The 19,320-nt window shown below is 42.0% G+C and overlaps 2 protein-coding genes across 2 annotated transcripts in view; one reads left to right on the top strand and one right to left on the bottom strand.

Annotated features, from left to right (window-relative positions):
• Positions 1 to 7,394, top strand: part of GAS6 (growth arrest specific 6) — a 38,789-nt gene extending 31,395 nt beyond the window's left edge. Inside the window, exons 12-15 of the mRNA XM_079316788.1 lie at positions 549 to 717; positions 2,183 to 2,355; positions 3,175 to 3,400; positions 6,808 to 7,394. Of these exons, the coding sequence (XP_079172914.1) occupies positions 549 to 717; positions 2,183 to 2,355; positions 3,175 to 3,400; positions 6,808 to 6,959 (720 nt within the window). The 3' untranslated portion in view covers positions 6,960 to 7,394. The remainder of the gene's footprint in view (positions 1 to 548; positions 718 to 2,182; positions 2,356 to 3,174; positions 3,401 to 6,807) is intronic.
• Positions 7,395 to 11,451: 4,057 nt separating this feature from the next.
• TMEM255B (transmembrane protein 255B) overlaps positions 11,452 to 19,320 on the bottom strand; it is a 61,195-nt gene continuing 53,326 nt past the window's right edge. Inside the window, exons 8-9 of the mRNA XM_079316939.1 lie at positions 14,760 to 14,903; positions 11,452 to 12,091 (exon numbers count right to left, since the gene is read on the bottom strand). Of these exons, the coding sequence (XP_079173065.1) occupies positions 11,924 to 12,091; positions 14,760 to 14,903 (312 nt within the window). The 3' untranslated portion in view covers positions 11,452 to 11,923. The remainder of the gene's footprint in view (positions 12,092 to 14,759; positions 14,904 to 19,320) is intronic.

Raw genomic sequence — 19,320 nt, forward strand, 5'->3', positions numbered from 1 at the left:
AGGTACAAGATAGCTAACTAGAAGCTGGAAGGAATAAGATGTGTACAGAGTGGTGTGCTGGTCTTGTGGTGCAGGCAGCCTCCTTGAACCAGAACCCAAAATCCTATACTGTGATCAGCTCCAATGTCTGTCTTCTGTGTAATGCAGGCTGTTTGCAGTGACAAAAGATTTGGATTTTCAGCCTCAGGTTAGCCTTCAGCATTCACAATGCAGAATTATGGAGCTTTGGCTACAGAGCTTTAGAAATAAGTTGTGCTAATGATGGGCAACACATAGAGGAGCTTACAGAATCAACACAACCAAATCCTGCACTAGCTAGGGCCCTTTTGGTCTGGAGACAAGCTGAGCTCAGAGAAGTTTCCTGGGGAAATACTGACCACACACTTGTGGTTGCAGGATTGGCGTTGCTGCCTAATGGTTTGCACGTGCATAACACATCAAAATTATTTCTTCTATTTAGTATCATATAAAACTCAGCATTCCTTTGCACACAATTGCCCTTCACTGAACAATAGTTTGAGGCATAAGACACTGCTTTGTCCTCCCAGATAAACCCTCGGCTGGACGGCTGCATGCGGGCGTGGAACTGGCTGAATGGGGAGGACACCTCTATCCAAGAGACCATAAAGATGAATGAAAAGATGCAGTGCTTTGCTGTGGCAGGACGAGGCTCCTTCTACCCTGGCCGAGGTTTTGCTGTGTTTAATCTTACTTACAGTAAGTAGGCTGGGATTTTTTTTATTTTTGACCTGTTGTCCTGCCATTAACCATACCTGGTTAATAAACAGTGTAAAACTTAGATGTATGCCAGAATCACTGTTGATTGATGCAGAAAAGATTAAACTTGTGGTTCTTAGTGAAGGAAGGCCTATATATGATAGTTTGAGCCAGTGCAAATATTCCCAGCAAGGGTTAGGTTCTTTCTGTGTAGCTCCATTAATATATTTCACACCCAGACTGGCTCCAGCTCATCCTCAACCTTAGAGTTGTCAGCAGCTTAGGTACTTCCAGTCCTTACCATTGTTTTCTGCAAGCCATGTTGATGTATCTTGAGGTTATGATAGACAGAAAAATTAATACTGTCTATTGTCTTGGATTCACTTTTAATCACGGGGTGTCATTACTTACACTGGGGACAAATGCATCAAGTATATCTCTGATAGAAGCCAATTAAATTGGCACACAGTAATAACAGGTTTCAAATCAAACTTGTCCATACTAATGTAGCACTCACAAACCCTTTTATTGTTCTAGATTATTGTGTATGCATATCTGTGTAATCAGCTGTCAGTATTTCTCAATCCACACAAGTGCTGGCCATCAATTTCAGTGGGGTGTGTAAGTCCTGCTCTGCAGGAGCCATCTGTTCAGTGTTATGTGGATTTTTCTGTTGTGCCATGGCAAATTAGGGAGTACCAGGTGTCTGTTATATTACTTAGCACATGGATTCAAAAGTTGCAAAGTAAAGACAAAGCATCATCTAAAGTGCAGGTGAAGTGTCTATGTCTTTTTTTTTTTTTAATTGTATTTCAAGATGTGGTGAAGTAGCAAACCTAATACTCCTGTGAAGGGAGGTTGCAGGAGCAGCATTGAGAACTTTCTTTGCAGCCTTCATTACCTTTTAAATTATAAGGGCACTGAGGCAATAAAAAGATACCAGGAAGTTTAATTCAGGGTTCAACAGGTGAAATAAAACATGCCACACTTCTGATAGACTGGTGATCAGGAAGAGTTTGAGTAGGTGATGGATGTAGTATGCTTCTACAAATTTTGAGTTTAATACAGGCTTTCATAGAAATGTTTCCTTTGTGTGTCGAATTTCAACTTAGATTTCTCAATGATCTTTGGGCAGACTGGTTCAAAAATTTATTTTTGATTGACTAATCTTGGAGCAGATCTTTGAATGTGTCAGGTTGGCAGCCATGGGAATTTGACTAAATCTTTGTGATAAAAAAAAAAGCTTAATTTTATCCTTTGACATTCTGAAAAGCAGCAGAATGCATAAGGTAACAGGAGGAACTGGATGCCATTATCTAGTCTGATTTTATGTTCAGGTGCTTTGGAATTATTTTTTTTTAATAAAAAATCTCTTCAGATGCTCATCTGCCTATGCTCTTCTCCAGGGAGAAATTGAACAGCTTACCCATTTGACACATTGTCCCATTAATTTCTTTTTCTGCAGTTCAACTTTCTTCTGGAAATGAAACCAAGACAAATTGGGAAATAGAAGTAAATGCTGTAATTCAACCAGCAACAGATACTGGTGTGCTGTTTGCCCTAGTTACAGAAGAAGCATCTGTCCCTTTATCACTATCCCTGATTGACTATCACTCCACAAAGAAACTGAAACAACAGGTACAAACAAGTATTTTTGTAGAGAAGTTTCCTTGCTGTTTCCTGGTAACTGGAAGTCAATTTTAGAAGCAGTTGTCAGGTTTGCTGCCTGCCTCACTATTTGTCCCTCCCATTCAGAGCATGGTCTGAAACAACAGTGCTTCCCTGAAGTTCTGCCTCTTACAGGTGTGGGTGTCAGATGCTAACAGGGACCTCTTGGCAAATGTGGCCTAGGTAAAAGATCTGCTCTACTGAATGCAGACTTTTTTTTTTTTTTTTTTTTTTTTTTCTGGCACAGAAACTGTTTAGTGCCATAAACCAGGGATTTCCATTCTCACTTATCAGTAACTGTCCCAGAGTAACCAGGAGACAGGCTTTAGGGATGGGAAACGTGCTGGGAAAGGCCAGTTATAGAGGAGTGTTGGAGCTACTATTTAATGGCATTCATAACAAAGCATTCTGGCATATTCATATTCTGGCATTTCACAAGGGTAAACCAGAAAGCATTTCACTAAATCCCATGAGCCAATTTTCATTTATAGTGCAGCAGCTCCACTCAGTTTGGTTCCAGTGCAATATGATGACTTCTGCAAGACCCAATAAGAATTCTCTTAAAACCATGTTTTCTCAGAGAATTAGTCCCACTTGTTCATTGATTTTTCATCTATGCAAATGAGCTCAGAACACAATCAGCAATAGTAATAAGCCTAATTCTCTGGAGGCTCTGCAAAATATTTGTAATAAAGGGCACATTGGGCTCATCCTGGTATTGGGTAAGTGTAGCTAGGTATTTTTCTGCTTACTGCCTGTTTTTCTTTTTTTCTTTTCCCTGCTGTTCAGTTTATCATCGTGGCCTTGGAGAACACAGTTGTGTCCAGACTGGCAATAAACCTCTGTGATAAGAAGGAACACTCTGTAGACATCCTCCTCAAGAAAGATCACTTATCCCTGAGGGTGGATGGGCTAGCAGGAGAGAGTGAGCTGAGCACCTCTGAGCTGGAGGAGAGTCTGTCCACCTTGGAGAGCTCTTTGCAGTCAGTGAAGACATACGTGGGAGGATTGCCAGGTGAGCCTCCAGTTTTGTACCATGGACCACAAACTTCCAACTCACCTTGCTGAGCTGAGAGTCAGCAAAAAAGTTTCTGTTCAAGCTGTGAGACTCCTTCTCTTTTTCTGCTTGGGCAGGCTTTGTCTGCAATGCAGGAGCATAATGGATTTGGGGTTGCACATTCCTTGAATGATTGTGTCCTTCTGAGGGCAGCTGGAGGCAAGAATAGAAAAAGGAGGTTTTGCTTGTTCAACAATAGGAATTATTTAATATGAAGGATTGCTGTAAAATGGGTCATCATCTTAAACCTGGTAAAATCCATAGGAGCTGGACTGCAGGTTCCAGCTGTTTTATTAATGTAATGAATCCATGGGAGCACTCTTTGAGGGGTGTATTAGGGCCTCAAGTTGTTTTGCCTGAACTTGGGAAGTCCAGTGTGGGATTTTCATTGGCTGATGCTCTCTCTGAACTGGTCACAGCACAACACAGTTGACTGCCTCCCAGCAGAGGGCATGCAGGGACAATCAAGGGGTTAACACCATTTGTAGTTTCTCTGCCTTTTCAACAACAACAGGGTTTCTTCTGGGAGGTCAGTCTGTGCCTCTCTTCTGAACCTGTAAGATCAAACTTTCATCTGAATAGTGAGTTTTGGCCAAGTTTGGGAGTTTGTTTCTTGTTCTGCCTGGACAGGTTTATCAGTCCCTTCTGCTGAGGAATGCTATTAAAGGAACACTCATGTCTCTGATGCACATGATGCTAGCAGCTAAGCAGAATCTTGCCCTTACTTGCCCAAGCAAGGGAGAGGTACAAAGGTTGGCCTCTTGTTAGGTGCTGAGCAGTCAGGCTGGAACAGGGTGGCTGAGGTGCCACATGTGCTAGGACATGGTGAGGCTGTCCCCACCACGAGCAAGAGTTTGCAGAGGTTTTATGCTGATGATGCAAATGGCTCCCAGTCACACCTGAAAGGGAGAGGCCACATACTCTGGGACATTCACACTGTGGCAGGAACAAGGCTGAAATCCCAAACGTGGCATTTTCTACTCTCAGATTGAATTATCTAAGCTGGCCATTGTACAGGCAAGTGAGGTTGCCTGCTTTCTTTGAAGTTGCTCTCAGATGCACAGAAGAGGCTTCCACAGCTCAGAAAATCATCTCATTCTGTCACTGTCCCGAGTTCTCTGTGGTTTGCTTAGATTGCCTGCGCTGGGTGCAGCACAGGTTTTAATTTTTAATTAATCTTTAATTATTTTTTTTTTTTAATTTTTCTGGTGCAGCCAGAACTAAGTGTCATAGTTGCCATGGCTGTGGCAGCTCAGACTCAGCTGGCTGCTGTAGGTTTAGCTGCTATCCACCCTTTGATCTGTTGTGCTTAGCAACAGGAATTTCTGCCAGCACTCTGCTTTTGCCATTGAAAGGAACCCAGTGCTTGCATGAGAAACCCTGTCATTTGCCAAATAAGTAAACATTTCAGCACTTCAGTTGGATTAATCACCCTGGGTTAAGTAACAATAGCAAATGGTCAGATCTAAGTGAGTTTGGATCATTCAGATTTTGAAACCATTACGTAGTTTTTTGGTTTTTCCATGCTTCAATACTCTGTGGAAAAAACAGTATAGTGGTCAAACTTCATGTCTTTATTCCATTTGCCACAAATAAAGAAAGGATTCTGGATCCAAATGTGTAATAAGTCTGATCCTAAGCACAGCTAATGTTGCATATGTGGAACAAATACTAGTTAGAGTTTCAACAGATAAGAGGGAACACATAGATATTTATTACATTTTCTATAGGCTTTTCAGTTCTGGCAAATCCTAAATTATGTAATTTATGGGATGCATAGGTGGTTTTTCAGAAAATCTGCATTCCACCAGGTGAAGGAACATTTAAACTGGGCTTTCAGATCTTAACATGACCACATTTTGGACAGATCAATTTCTAGTCATAACAGAAAATGAAATATTTCATATGATTTACAACTACAAAAAGAAATATTTTTTTTAAAATCTCTTACAATTTCATCAGAAAGACCACACTGCCTTTCAGTCAGCCCTGTGGTACATGTAGTAGCAATCTGCCTAACTCCTTAGATGTGTCTTCAAGCTTTTAAATCACAACTTCAACTCCTTCTGACTCAAATTTAGTTTACCTTTGTGTGAGGTATTACAACAGAGATGCTGCATTCCTTTAAGCAGACTTTGCAGATAAACTTTGGTAAATGGGGAGGAATGGGAAATAGATAACATCATTAATTAAAGCAAGTACCAAGCAATGGTACTTCTCCCCCAGGAAGCTGTAGAGATTTATAGTATTTCTTTGTGGCTTGCAGATCTCCCACAAATGTTCTCTCCCACTCAGTCCCAGATTCTGTCTGAGCTGTGTCTGATCCCATCAGCCCTGCATATATCCAGGCAGAACACTTTAAATTTCATATAATCTTGGGTCAACAGGACAACTATTGTTCAACTTGTCCTTGCTTCAATGTAAAGATAAGTGATTTATTTAGCTACCTGAATCACTGTGAAGTTAAATATTCTCTTAGATTTTCATTATTTTCCATTGCATAACCAATTTGATTGGCTCAGCTTTGGGTTGTAAATAAACCAATGACCTTTGGGGAAAGGTAGAGGACAGAGCTCATGTAGATTTTCTTGTTGTTTTGTTACTGTGTGGGGTTTTTGTTTGTTTACCGTCAGTGTGTACATGATACTACAGAAGTTAGTAGTTTGACTAATTTCCTCTGGTCTATTGGATTGTACTTAGTGTCTTCTTCCTTGCCATCTGTTTTCTGCCCCTGGTAAACTGATTAAAGGAACGTCACTGTGGATCTCCAAAGTAAAAATTAGTCTTATTAGCCTGACCAATTCAACTGATGCATTCCAGCACCTTTCTGATGAAAGCCAGCTACCTTCCTGTGCTCATACACAGCAAAATTGGGGTAAAAATGAGTCCAGCAAAGAGTAGAGGCAGCATATGGAAAGTAGTTCCCTGACATAAAATTCTTCCTATAATCTTTTGGAAGCTGTTTTGAAGAGAAAGAGCATTAGAGGAGGGTCTAACATTTCCACTAATAACAAAGCAGAGGGTTCAGAGATGGAGGGGGGAGAACGTGGGGCTGCAGCGAAGCCTTGCTGCTCTGCAGCACAAAGTTTCATGGTTTCATCAGGTCTGGAGGCCTTGCAGAGACACACAGCAGCTGAGGAAGGGTTCAGCCTGGGAGAAGGGCTTTTGTGCACCAGAACAGATGGTGTTTTCCTCATGCCCGGGATTGTGCTCTTGCCTTCTGGCGAGAGGGCAGGGGGAGGTGGAAACGCCAGCATGGCAACAGGTGAGCTTGAATTCATTGAAGTGAGAGCCACCTGAGCCTGGGCAGGGCAGGTATTTATCTAGAAACAGCTGTCAGAGATGTTTATCTCCCCTTTCAACAGACGTTCCTGTCACTTCCACTCCAGTCACCGCGTCCTACCACGGCTGCATGACCCTCAAGCTGAGCAACACGGCACTGGACTTGGATGAGGCTCTCTACAAGCACAGTGACATCACCTCACACTCCTGTCCTCCAGTCCAGGAGGATCAGTAGGTACCACTGCAATGAGAAAGTTTTATACTCAGAAACTTTCAGTGCTTTTCTTTTTTTAAAAGATATAAATTATTCAGATCTACCGCACTGCGTGTATAGTTTCTCTTGAACACTGAAGTTATGTAGAAGCTACTGATCCTTATGTCAGATTGATTATTGAAATACTCTTTGCTTTGAGGTTTAAAGGTTGTAATATATTTGTAAATAGTTCAGAAGACTAATATTAAATAAGTCAAAAGTACAGAATATACTGAAAGTGAATACTATCTTTAGACTATAAGGGACAGTTTCATCTGTAATGTGGGAAACTTGGTAATATATGAGTGTGGACTGGAAGAAAAATAATAATTCTGTATTATTTTTTATTACCAAACACTGCTTTCTGATTTGCAAAATATGAGAGAATAAAATATTTACATACAAGTTTTTAATTTACCTGTACTGAGATTATTCTGTATTCTGGTATTTGGAGACAATGACTCAGACTGTGCCTGATGTGGGGGTTAGACTGGGGGAGGGGGGAGGGCTGCTTTTTGATTTGGATTTTTTTTTTTCCCCTTTAGAGGTTGGGGGTTTATATGCTTACATCAGAATTTCGTATCTTCTCAGCTGCAGAGCAAATGGTGGCTGCTATTCTTATTGCTAGAGTTTCTCTTTCTGGGACCACAGAAAGAAGACTCAGTTGTGACCTTTAGAAAAACTCTTGGTCAACAGAAAATGGAAAATGAAGTTGGGTCAGCAGGAAACATTTAGATGAAAAGACTCAATAAGTTGAAAGCCATACGGCTTTTGTATCAATAGCTGCTGGAGTAAATGATGAGGTGTTGGGAATTGGAGAATATTAGATGGTGATGACATATTTTTGCTGCTGCATTTTTAGGCTGGCTCATTTGCTGTGAGCCTAGTGGGAGCAGAGAGGCTTGAGCTGTGAGAGTTAGCCAGGCTGAACTGCAAGAGATGAGAATATCCACGGGGGTTTATGCAGGAAAGGTTTCAGAGCCATAAAGTGTGTTCAGTTTTTCAGCTATCCTTCTCAAGCTGGGATGGGCTTTGCCTAGCCTGTCTTGAGTCACTTAAATCTTGTTTTATTTGGTCCTTGTCTTGCATCAAATTAATAAACTAATATTGGTATATGCTGCAGTGCAAAATCCAAGTACTGGGTGTCTAAGTTTACACCATCCTTCAGAGGATTAGCATTAAAAAGGTCTAATTCCACAAGGTCTTTTATAAATTATTCTTGGCCAGTCATCTTATGTTTTCCCTAAGCAGATAAGGGGATGACACATTAGTCTAATAGTCCTCATGTGTGGCGACATCTGTGACCAAACTGCGAAGATACAACTGTCCAGAGGAGAAGAGAAAAGAAGGGGGAAACTATTTCAAGCATATTTTCTGGCAAGGATCCCTGCTTTATTTAGCAGAGAAGAGGAAAGTACTCTATTAGCCACTAGACATGGCATCATAGCTTCTTACCATGAGCAAATCAATCAGCAGTAATGCAGTAGGGGCAGAAAAAACCAGAACTTTATCACATTCAACCAACCTACTCATTTATACTTGGAGAAGGGCCTAGTGTCAGGTCTGACCAGACACAAGTGTGAAAGGAATTTCTCACTAGGCAGTAATAACTTACTGACAGACTGTGGATGGATAGGAAAATCCAGGAGTAGTTCTATGTTTTTGCTTTTTTTCAGCTGAGCAAGGGAAACCACCTTGTTTCTGAAAGTATTTTATGTTACAGCTGATGACTCTGGATCTGGATTTGATGGAGTACCCAAGAAATATTGCATTAATATTCTTCACTAAGAGCTGGAAATCCTGAAGATATTCTGTTTAATAGAAAGTCCTCACTGCAGTGCTTTATTTTCTGTATGTTTTTCATGGTTATTTTTGTCCTTTACCGAAATACAGCTCTGTGCTTGTTTTTGTTACAGTGGCCAGTATGAGGTTGTAGTTTGGGTTTGTGCTGGAAAACAGTGTTGATAGCTCTGGGATGTTTTAGCCATCGCTGAGCAGAACTTGCAGAGTGTCAAGACCTTTCCTGTTTCTCACCCCACCCACCAGTGAGGGGCTGGGGGGTGCACAAGGAGTTGGCAGGGGACACAGCTGGGACAGCTGATCCCAAGTGACCAGAGGCATATTCCACACCATATGGCATCATGATCAGCACATAAAGCTGGGGGACAAAGGGGAAGGGGAGGGCACTCAGAGTGATGGTCCTGTCTTCCCAAGTCACTATTCCATGTGACATTGCCCAGCTTTACTGGAGATGTCTGAACACCTGGCTGCTCACAGGAGGTGGTGAATTAATTCCTTGTTCTCTGCTGGTATGTGTGGCTTTTGTTTTACCTATTAAGCTGTCTCTATCTAGCCCATGAGTTTCTCCCTTTTACCCCTCTGATTCTCTCTCCAATCCCAGTGAACGAGAGCCTGGGGCTGGGCTGCCAGCTGGGGTCCAACCACAAAAATCTCCCATCTTTTAAACTTGGAGTAACTCCACTAAAAAAAATACAGACTCAGAAGACACCTATTTTTAAACCAAGAAGATGAAACAAGCCCTGTTTTACTTTGTTCTCTTCAAATAAAACATGCTACCAAAATAGTTTTATGTCTGGTATTTTTATAAAATCTCTGCGGTAGCTCCCAAAAAACTACCATGTGATTCATAAATGAATCACAAACATGTCTGGCCTTTGTGTTAATGTAAGTGACCCTGTTTATGAGGCCAGAATTATTTTGGGTCCTGGAAATGTGAATCCTGTGGGTACATTATGGTACTCTGCAGTTCCACACTAAATGTCACATGTACAGCAGCATTTAATTTTCTAACTCAGAGCAGAAACTGCTCCCTTTGCATATGTGTACATGTATGTGAAAATAATTTGCATAGACCACAATGCATCCTGACTCAAAGTGTGGTTTAGAAAAGAAACTCGGAATTTCTGTCTGGAGAAGGACAGAAGAGGCAGAGGTGGGATGGGAGGGTTGTGTAAAGGTGAATTTTTTTTAATACCATACTGCAGTACCATACTGGAGAAAGGTTTGGAGGAAGAGGAAGCTGCAGTAAGCATTCCTTCATTCCTTCTCAGTCACTTGCTTCAACCAAAAAAAAGCACTGATTTCATCCTTGTTCACTTAGTCTAGGTGCTCAACCCAAAGTGATCAAGTCTGTTCTGGACTCTGAGCCTTCAAAATGAACCCCAGAGGTTCCCCTGGTTTATTCACAGCAAGTAAAAAGAAGTAGATGTGTAGTTTCACTTATTTCATAATCACAGTGACTGTGCTCTTCACAGCACGTATTTGCACAAGCTCTAAGCATTTTGGATGCATTAAATTAATGTTTAAAACAAAACCAATGGTCTCTTCTCTGACTTTTGTTTCTCTCAGCCACGTTTGAATAACTCACCTTGTCAGCAATACACATAATGCACCTCATCACTGCTGCCTGGCCTAAAACTTTGCATCTCAGAAAAACCTTAATTGAACAAAAGGTGGTTTTTATGGTCCATAAAAATTAATCTCTCTTCTTATGTGTATCAGTACTGAATCTGCTTTTTATACATAGAGGTAAAACACATGAATTAACAGATATTTTTTGGAAGTTGTGAAGTATCCAAAAGGATGATGGCTCTTTTTTCTATTTTAAGCAGGTCTGATGGCGTAATTTCCTTTCAAAGGAAACTGTCAAGTAAGCTGGTTTTGTTTATATAGTTTTTTTTACTATCTTCATAATACAGAGCAGCTGCTTAAAATGTTAGTGAGAAATACCTTCCCTGTTTTACTCTTTGGCATTTCAGGAAATTTCTAGAGCTTCATTGCCTGTCTAGACTGTAAGACCTATGGAGCAAGCAGCACCAACACCCTTCCTGCACGAGCAAAATGCAGTGAAGGGATGCAGCATTTAGATGGGTTTTCAAGCTGGTTGTAAGTACTGTCCCAAAATATGGCAGGTTTGTGCCAAAAGGAATCCCAACTAATGTGATGCACAGCGAGGAGGCAAGGTGCAGACTACAGGGACATGGCTTTTTTCCTGTCAAGAGCACTGCCAAAGCTATTGTTGCTTAGCCTTTGAAGAAAATAAATAAATAAATGAATAAATAAAGGAATCAGTCCTCTTCATTCACTGTGTTTCACTCATTGTAAAAGGCCTGCATCAGGTCTTGGATTAATTTAAAATTAAACAAGGGATGTTTAACCTAAAATGGTCTTGGTTGTGGTGTTTTTTTGACAAGAAAGGAATTAATTTGAACACTAATGTGCAGCCTAAAATACACATCTGGAAATGGTATTTTTAGTGCATTAATGTGACATGCTAATATGCAGACTAGACTGGCACAAAGTTCAGATAAAATAGCCCAAATAGAATTAGCCTTTCTATCTGAAACTTGGAAAGGAAAACTATTTGGTAGGATACTTTTTCCTCTGCTCTTTTGTTTTCCTTTCCTTCCAAATATATACAGCCTTAGGTATAGTATAAATGTACACAGTGAACTTTATTGTAAAATAATTGCCACACTTTATTGGTACAACACTTTCACCAGAAGAGTTATTAGATACTACAAGCAAACAAACTCTTGCTACCCAAAATGATTGACTCTGAGAGCTCCTGATTACCCACTCAGACAACAGAGGCTAAAACCCCTTCATACTGATTTATGAAAGCAGAACACATATCTGGAGTGTTTTCTTCATTTTTCCTCTTGAAGGAAATCTATTCTGCAGTGGACTGAGAGGGGAACACCTCATGCTTACAGCAGCCAGAAAGTTCTACTACATCTGAGTGCAAGCAAACTGAGTGGTGTGTGCTCTGCCCAGCTCACAGGGAGATGTGGTAAAAGCAGACTGGCAGTAACACACTCTGTGCTGGGCTCCTTTGGGAACTCTAGTGCCTGCACAGCACAGTTCCCAGAGGTTTCTGTAAAACAAAATAAAAGTCTACCACCTACTAAAATAAATTCTTTGTTCTATGGTGCATATGGTGGAGGCTTTTCTCCAGGCAAGCAGTAAGTTGGTGTATAGAGGGCTGGAGCATTCGGGGGAAGACCATAGCTGGAGCTGGACTGAGATGGAGGCTGAGTTTCTTCTGATAAAGAAATGTCAGTAGATGATGTTCCTGGAAAATTGCTGGCAGGCTGTATCAGACAAAGAAAAATAACTTCTTCAGTAAAGCATTACAACCCCATTGCAGTTTTGTGTTGCTTGCCATGTGTTACATAATGAACCCCATGATTAAATTTCTCACACATTGCAGCACAACATTAACTTTAGTTCTAAAGCACCTGCTTAAGTGTAGCAATGATGGTGTCTAGTGAAACAAGACAGATTCCATCTGTAACTCAAGCCATTTTTAATAGACATTGTGCAGACAGCTAGGCAATAGAGCAGAACAGGAATTTCTGCAGGAAAAGGTGCTTGGCTTCCTGGGTGAGGCACAGCACCTGACTGATTAGGTTACGTGTAGCTGCTTGTTTCCAGGCATCACTGTGAAATTTAAATTACCTCAGAATGTAATTAATCTCAGCTATAATACTTGCATAAATGCAAGGTCTTATTCCTTTGCCAAATCCCAATTCATCTTAAGAGAAAATTTTACAGGTAGGCATGTGTCTCCCTCTTTGGCTGTCAGCTATGATGGGGCTTTGGCTGAAAAGGGCATGAAAAATAAATAGAGCTTGGGAAGTAGCCCATCTTCAGGAACAAGCAAGGTTCATTAAAACAAGAGAATGCATGTAGAGAATAATATTCAGGATAAAATCCTACTCCTGCTTTAAACCAAGTTTTGTCACTGATTTCAAGAGGGTGAGGATTTTATTACTCCTCTCATACACCAGCAGTCTGTGGGCTTCAACTAAAGACTTGGGGTTAGCTCCCCTCAGGTTCAGCCTGTAAATGAACTTAAAGTACATGGAATTTAAAAATAATATAAAGTAATCATGGATCTTTTTCATGGGAAATGAAAAATCTAGGCAAAAGATGTTCCTTGTTGCTAAAAAAATTAACAGTCACAATCTAGAAGGCCGGGGCCAGGGCTAGCCCCTGAACAATGGCATCTCAGAGCTGTCCAGGGCTGGCAGACCCCATGTTAAGGTGCTTGTTCCCTCCATGGGGCCCCATGAGCTGGAGCTGCTGCCCTGGGTCAAACCCTCCTGGCAAGGAGCATGTTGTCCTGCATTTGTACCACATGGTGACTTAGTGAGTGAGAATGGGGACATCCCAATAGAAAGGCTCATTTATGCCCTTTAACTCTGAGGCAGTGCAGGTGTACTGACAGACCTGCTAGATACATCAGCTCCAAACCTAGTTGGTGTGGGTTTGGGTTGGCTTGGGGTTTTATTAATTGTGGAGTTGTTGCTTCCCTCCCCTCTCACACTGCAACCACTGCTTCTGTCTGTTTGCCTGGAATTGTTTCTGCAGTGAGTTCTTCTCCAGCAGGAATAACTGGCATAACCCATAACTGCTGTCATTACCATCATCCCTGCCCAGCTAATCAGGACCATTATTGTCAAAGTAAACAAAAGAAATGCTAGTTACATCCTTTCAAAATGCATTCCTGCTATCACCCTTTCTTTTTGTATATGGCTGATTTATTTTATAGACTTTGCTTCTCTGACAAGAATTTATTCAGTGAGATACTGGATTCAGCAGAGGACCAGGAATTAATGTCATATACCTTTAGCCTGAAATAATCCACTGGTGACTCAAAAGGATAGACCAGCTCAGACAGGGTCTTCTACTCTGTGGACAGCTAAAACTTAATTCAGTTTCCCACACCTAAGTGTCCAGCCCTTTTGGGATGCCACGGGATATCCCAGATATGGGATATGTGACCAGGGCACAATGGGACCTGAACCTGGACCCTCTCAGAGTAGCAGCAGGGGCAGGTGGCCACTTGATCTCATTATCAGGCAGCACCAGATTCCTACATGCCACCAGCCCGTGTTCAATCAGATGAATCCCAGGCCCAGACTGGGATTAAGGACTACAGCCATCTGATCAGGGCTTGTGAAGGTCTGAATCCAGCAGCTTGAGGCACTTAGATGGAACATGAAGACCTCAGACTGCCATCCCACAGCTCTCAAGCAACGGAGGCAGATGACAGTTAAGTTTCTGGCTGTTCCAAATTATTCCTGCTTCCATGATTCATGATTTGTGCCTTTGAATAAGTTTATAATGATTTTTTAAATTCATATATTGATGCAGAAATTACTTCTCTCCAAACTGCAACATAATGAGTTAATAAATACAGGGAGGTGGCTTTTATTTTTTTCCCAGGAACACAGTTAAATTTTCCCATTGTTTCTTTCTAACCACCCCAGTGTTTCTCACTAACCTCTTCTGACAGCTAGTGGTGTCTGCCTCTGAATGTTATGAAGGGGAAGGGAGATAAATGAACACACTTATTTGAAAAACTAGAAAGCTAGGGAAATAACTGTGTTTATTTTGGAGTGCAGATAAGAACTTGGGGTAAATGCAATGGATTTCTTTTTCCCAGTGGACACAGGACTGAACAGTCACAATGGATCCTCATGATCTTACATGAATCTTTTCAGTCTAGTTTCATGTGTTTCTATCCCCTTCCCTCTCTGCTCTTGGCTAATTTTACCTCATCAGCAGGTAAGAGTCCAAAGCACAACCAGAGAAAGCCTGAGGTCTGAGAACAGACCATAAATCTAGGCACAGACTAAGTCATCCCACAGACCTGGGAGCTGGGATCCAGCTAAGACCTCTGCAAGGTTTGTACCGAGCAGCAGCTGACACTTTTCTGCAGGTGTTTTTGCTGAGGGTGTTTTTGTACTGTACCTGGAGGGGCAGGGGGTAGGACGGGTACGTAGAAATCGCTGCTGCAGAAGGACAGAATCCGGCGTATGTCAGGATCTGCTGGGCAGGGTTGTACAGGATCTGAGGAGGAGGAGCAGCACTGAAAGCAATTTGGGACAGAGGTACCTGTTGAGCACAGAAGACAACAATATATCAGTACAATGTTGTCTTAGGTTGCAATACAAGATGTGACCAAAAGTGTGTATTCTATCACCATCTGCTGAAACCAGGTGGGGCAGTGATCCTTATCTCTATGGAAGATATCCTCTGCTAATGGGCATCTGTTAAAAAACAGGTGCAGCAATGTTCTTTATCTTTTCTATGACCTATCCTCCCTCCATGAAGATATCATCTGCTAATGGGCCATCAGGTCCCACTGTATGACTGACAACATTTCATCATCCCATTTTGAGATTGCTCACCCAGGAGGAGGAGCCAAGCCTTTCCTACCTAGATAAAACCTGAGATTTGGAACACCAAAGCAGCCTTTTCCCACTGGATTCCAGAGGAAAGGTGAACCTTTCCACATCATCCCTGGACCTTCAGAGGAAAACTGCACCTTCTACAGGAGCACTGCTCCAGCTGAACCCCATCTGTCACTGCAGGAGGATGCAGCCACCATTGAATGGGACTGCTGCCAACACCCTGACTGACAGGGTGTCAGGCTGTATTCTGACTCTGTCAGTATTTTGGGATTGTTCTTTGTAACACTGTATTTCTACTTTAATTTTCCTAGTAAAGAACAGTTATTCCTATTTCCCATATCTTTGCCTGAGAACCCCTTAATTTCAAAATTATAATAATTTGGAGGGAGAGGGTTTACATTCTCAATTTCAAACAGAGGCTCCTGCCTTTCTTAGCAGACACCTGTCCTACAAACCAGGACAAATGCACAGAGGGCTGGAGCAGGAACTGCTCCTAACACAAGCAACAAGATAATTTAACAACTTTCTATTTAATAACACAACACCAGCAGTACAAAAACCAAAGAGCAGAGAGAATGAGAGGAGGGTGTATCTGGAATGAATTTTCTGAGTAAAAATACACAACTATTTTTTAATCTTCTTCCCTTGGAAAAAGGCTGCTGGTGCTTTCCTAGCAACAGTTACAGAAGCAGTGGCAGGACTTCAGATCTGAGACACCCTGAAGAGCACAGCATACAGCTTTGGCTGCCTCTTCTTATTCATCCAGCACCAAACACCAAGTCCTTCACCATTTGCTGCAGACTCCTTCCATTAGCAACTCCCTGATGCCCTCAAGTCTTTTTTCTCTGCTTTCCTGCATGGAGTTACCCAGATCTCCCCTTCAGACCAGTTGCTCCTCTTTCACAGCTCACTCTCACTTGGGAAATGGAGTTTGCTGCTGGCTCTCCAGCATCACTCTCAATGTGCTCAATTCCTACTGCAGAAAATCCTTCTCTCACGGCATTAGTGGCATGTATTTTAATTATGATGCAAAATGAAGTTTGCAGGAAGAAGTAATAGCTTACATTAAACCAGCTAAAAAATATTGGTCAGGAAAAAAGAACAAAAGCTAAATATGAAAGAGGGTTTGTGTTAAACCCCAAAACCCTGTGCTATATAACAATTTGTGAAGGATAACAGAGCAACAGAGCTTTGTGAAATATTTTCATGAGATAAATCCAGTGGTTTCCTTTATTTCCTTTGTTTTTGTTAGCAGATTCCTCCACATGAGAGCATGGAATTTTCTCTTCATTGAAATAATAAAATATGGTAGTTGCCAGACAAATGCTGAAAGCAGCAGCCAGGATTTTTTTTTTTTTTTCTTTCTAGTTTATCAGTGGGAGATATAAACCACTGCATCCTCTGGAGACAGTGTGAGATCTCTATGTGATTGAGAAAGAGGTACATTAATTGTGTTTGTACGTGGAAAACATCATCTAGGTCACTGATGTACCACATAAGGCTACTGAAAAATCTAGGCCTTAGTTTCCTGGATAAATTTGGCATTTCAGGAGCTGGCATGGAGAAAGACTGGGATCAAAGTCAGAGAGTTTATTTCATGGGAGAAAGCAAGTCTTCAAGGTACCCCCTCAAAACACTCTCACCTACAAAGTACCCACCTTTCTACCTGCCCTGCTGAGTGGATATGGTGGGGAGAGATGAAAAGACGCTGCCTCAGCAGTAAGGAGGAGGAGCAGGTGACCTGCTTGCTTCAGACCCAAAGGTTTGGAACCAGCACCACAGCCCCACAGTGCACAGTGTCCCTCAGAGGAGGGACAACATCAGATCCCTCTGACATAAATGACTCAAGAAACACTTGCTTTACCCACAAATGTGAAATACAGATGCCTGCTCTGCATCTGTCACCAGCTTTCTGGTGTGGGTGTCTTTGGGTGCTGCTGTTTGACTCCCTTTGGCTTGTCTTGGGAACCTCTCTCAGTGCTCTCACATTCCATCCACCCACAGAGCAATGCTCTCTAATTTCTAAGGGTGAACATGTCAACAGTCCTAGAAGACAAATTTGGGGAATCATCCATGCTACATCTACTAATCACAGCACCTTATTACCATGCTGTCTGGTCTCAGCCCAGGGCCAGCAACAATTTGGGGTTACTGAAGCTGGTTGGATGCTTTTATCAAGTATTCCAGTAATTACTCTGTGTTAAATCACTCACCTAAAATACATGGGGAGGTTGAGACATTCTAAACTGCACCAACACCCAAGTCAAAGAGATAAGGAACAATGAACTAGCCAGGGAGTGCTAACAGTGTCAGCTCACTGGCCTCACACAGACCTGCCAGAGCATTTATGTCTGACCTCCAGCTAATTTTCACATCAGACTGCACCTTTGGCTGCAAGAGTGCTAAGACATAAACCCATGACAAGTAGTTCAGTAATTAGGGGTTAGTTTTGCTTTCCTTTTTAAAGCAGGATGAAGGAAGAAGAGAGGGGATAAAGCAATGCTATTTATTGTGTTCAGATTCCTCTAAGGACTGCAAGGAGACTAATTAAAAAGAAATTTAAAAGGCATCCTCTTTCCACTCCCCCCATCCTCCCCTCAGGACTATCAGTAGTTCAGATTAATGCAGTCCTAAATTCAGGGCAGGCAGATTCCTTGGCAAGGTGTGTCAGAAAAAAATCCAGAAGTCATCAAATGACTACTGGGACGGGGAAAGGAATTTCTAGATTAACTCAGTATCAACAAGTAAAATTTTCTATGTAATTTTTTACCTGCATCTTATGGAAGAAATAATTACAGAGTGTTATCATTTGGGGTACTTTGGCTGCATCTATTGATGTAGTATCTTAATCTCCTTTTTATTATAGGTGACTTTAAGGTAGCTGCCTCCATGTCCTATATCCAAGCATGCTGTAAAGGGTTCCTGCTGCTACCACTGCAGCTCCCCCAGCACCCTGCAGAACACAGAGACCATCCCCATGGGTGACACAGCAGCCACTGAGCTGACACCCTGGGGGTCAGGAGAAAATGAAATATTTCTCACTGAGCCAGTACAGCCCTCAGGCAGGCAGCAAAACCACAGGGAGCGTGCCAGGGTCTGCAGGGAATTTGTCACAAGAAAGAAAAGCCGAAACAACCAAAACAACACTTTTTTTTTCTGTCCAGGAAATATGATGGGTTTAAATGAAAGGGCACTGTTTTGCAAACTCCCCTTTGTAGCATGGTTTGGCTGCCAGCATTCCCCAGAGATAAACATGATGTTTTTTTGTTTGACTAGTCAGCCTGGCCTTGTGTTTTCTGGAAGTCAACCCCAAAGCAATGCCGTGAGGCATTTCAGGGGGCTTTGCAGTTCTCCCTGCAAAATGCCAGTGAGCATTTATGTGAGAAGGTGACATCTTAAAGCAAATTAAATAGTTCTCTCACAAATTTTAATTTTTATTTTTTGGTCTTTTTATTTCAGTTTCATGCCCCCTTTTTTTCCCCTCTTTTGCTTGATGTTTTCTTGGCTCTTGTCTTCCCCCAAGAGTTTACTCCTTTTATAAGGAAAGGGAGCAGCAGATGAGCAAATTATCTCTAGTACTAATTCAAAAGAACGCTGAAAAAGCCCAGGCAGGAGCAAGGGGCGGTCACAAATTTCGGATTGCTGCTTTAGTAATACTTTCACAAGCTGAGGTGACTGACACAAACTCGTATTTCCACTGAACTGTGACATCCTTTTTCTGCTCACACTCAGTGGAGACATTGAACAGCTTATTCAGATGAGGATTTAGCTGGAGCCCTGACAGACTCACTCCAGCTAAGCTTGGGGTCAAGCTGCACAGCCACTGCTGCTGCAATTCCCTTCCATGGTTTTCTGCCACCCAGCCAGAGGACCTAGACTGTGACCCAGGCTCTGTCCCCCAGCAAGGGAATGTGCCACATCCCAGGCACATCTCCTTGGCTCAGTGTTCCTCATGAGCAGTGCAGTGATGGCCCTGCAAAGCACAGAGCTGTATCAAAGCACCAGCCCAAACCTCATGTAAGCTTAGGTTTGAGCAAGACAGGTTAGGTGGACTCAGGCTGGCTCTCTGCACACTTCCCACAGCTGCACTCACACCCATCTGCTAGGCAGGAGAAAAC

This window comes from Erithacus rubecula (assembly GCF_903797595.1).
Source record: "Erithacus rubecula genome assembly, chromosome: 1".
Taxonomy (NCBI): Eukaryota; Metazoa; Chordata; class Aves; order Passeriformes; family Muscicapidae; genus Erithacus; species Erithacus rubecula.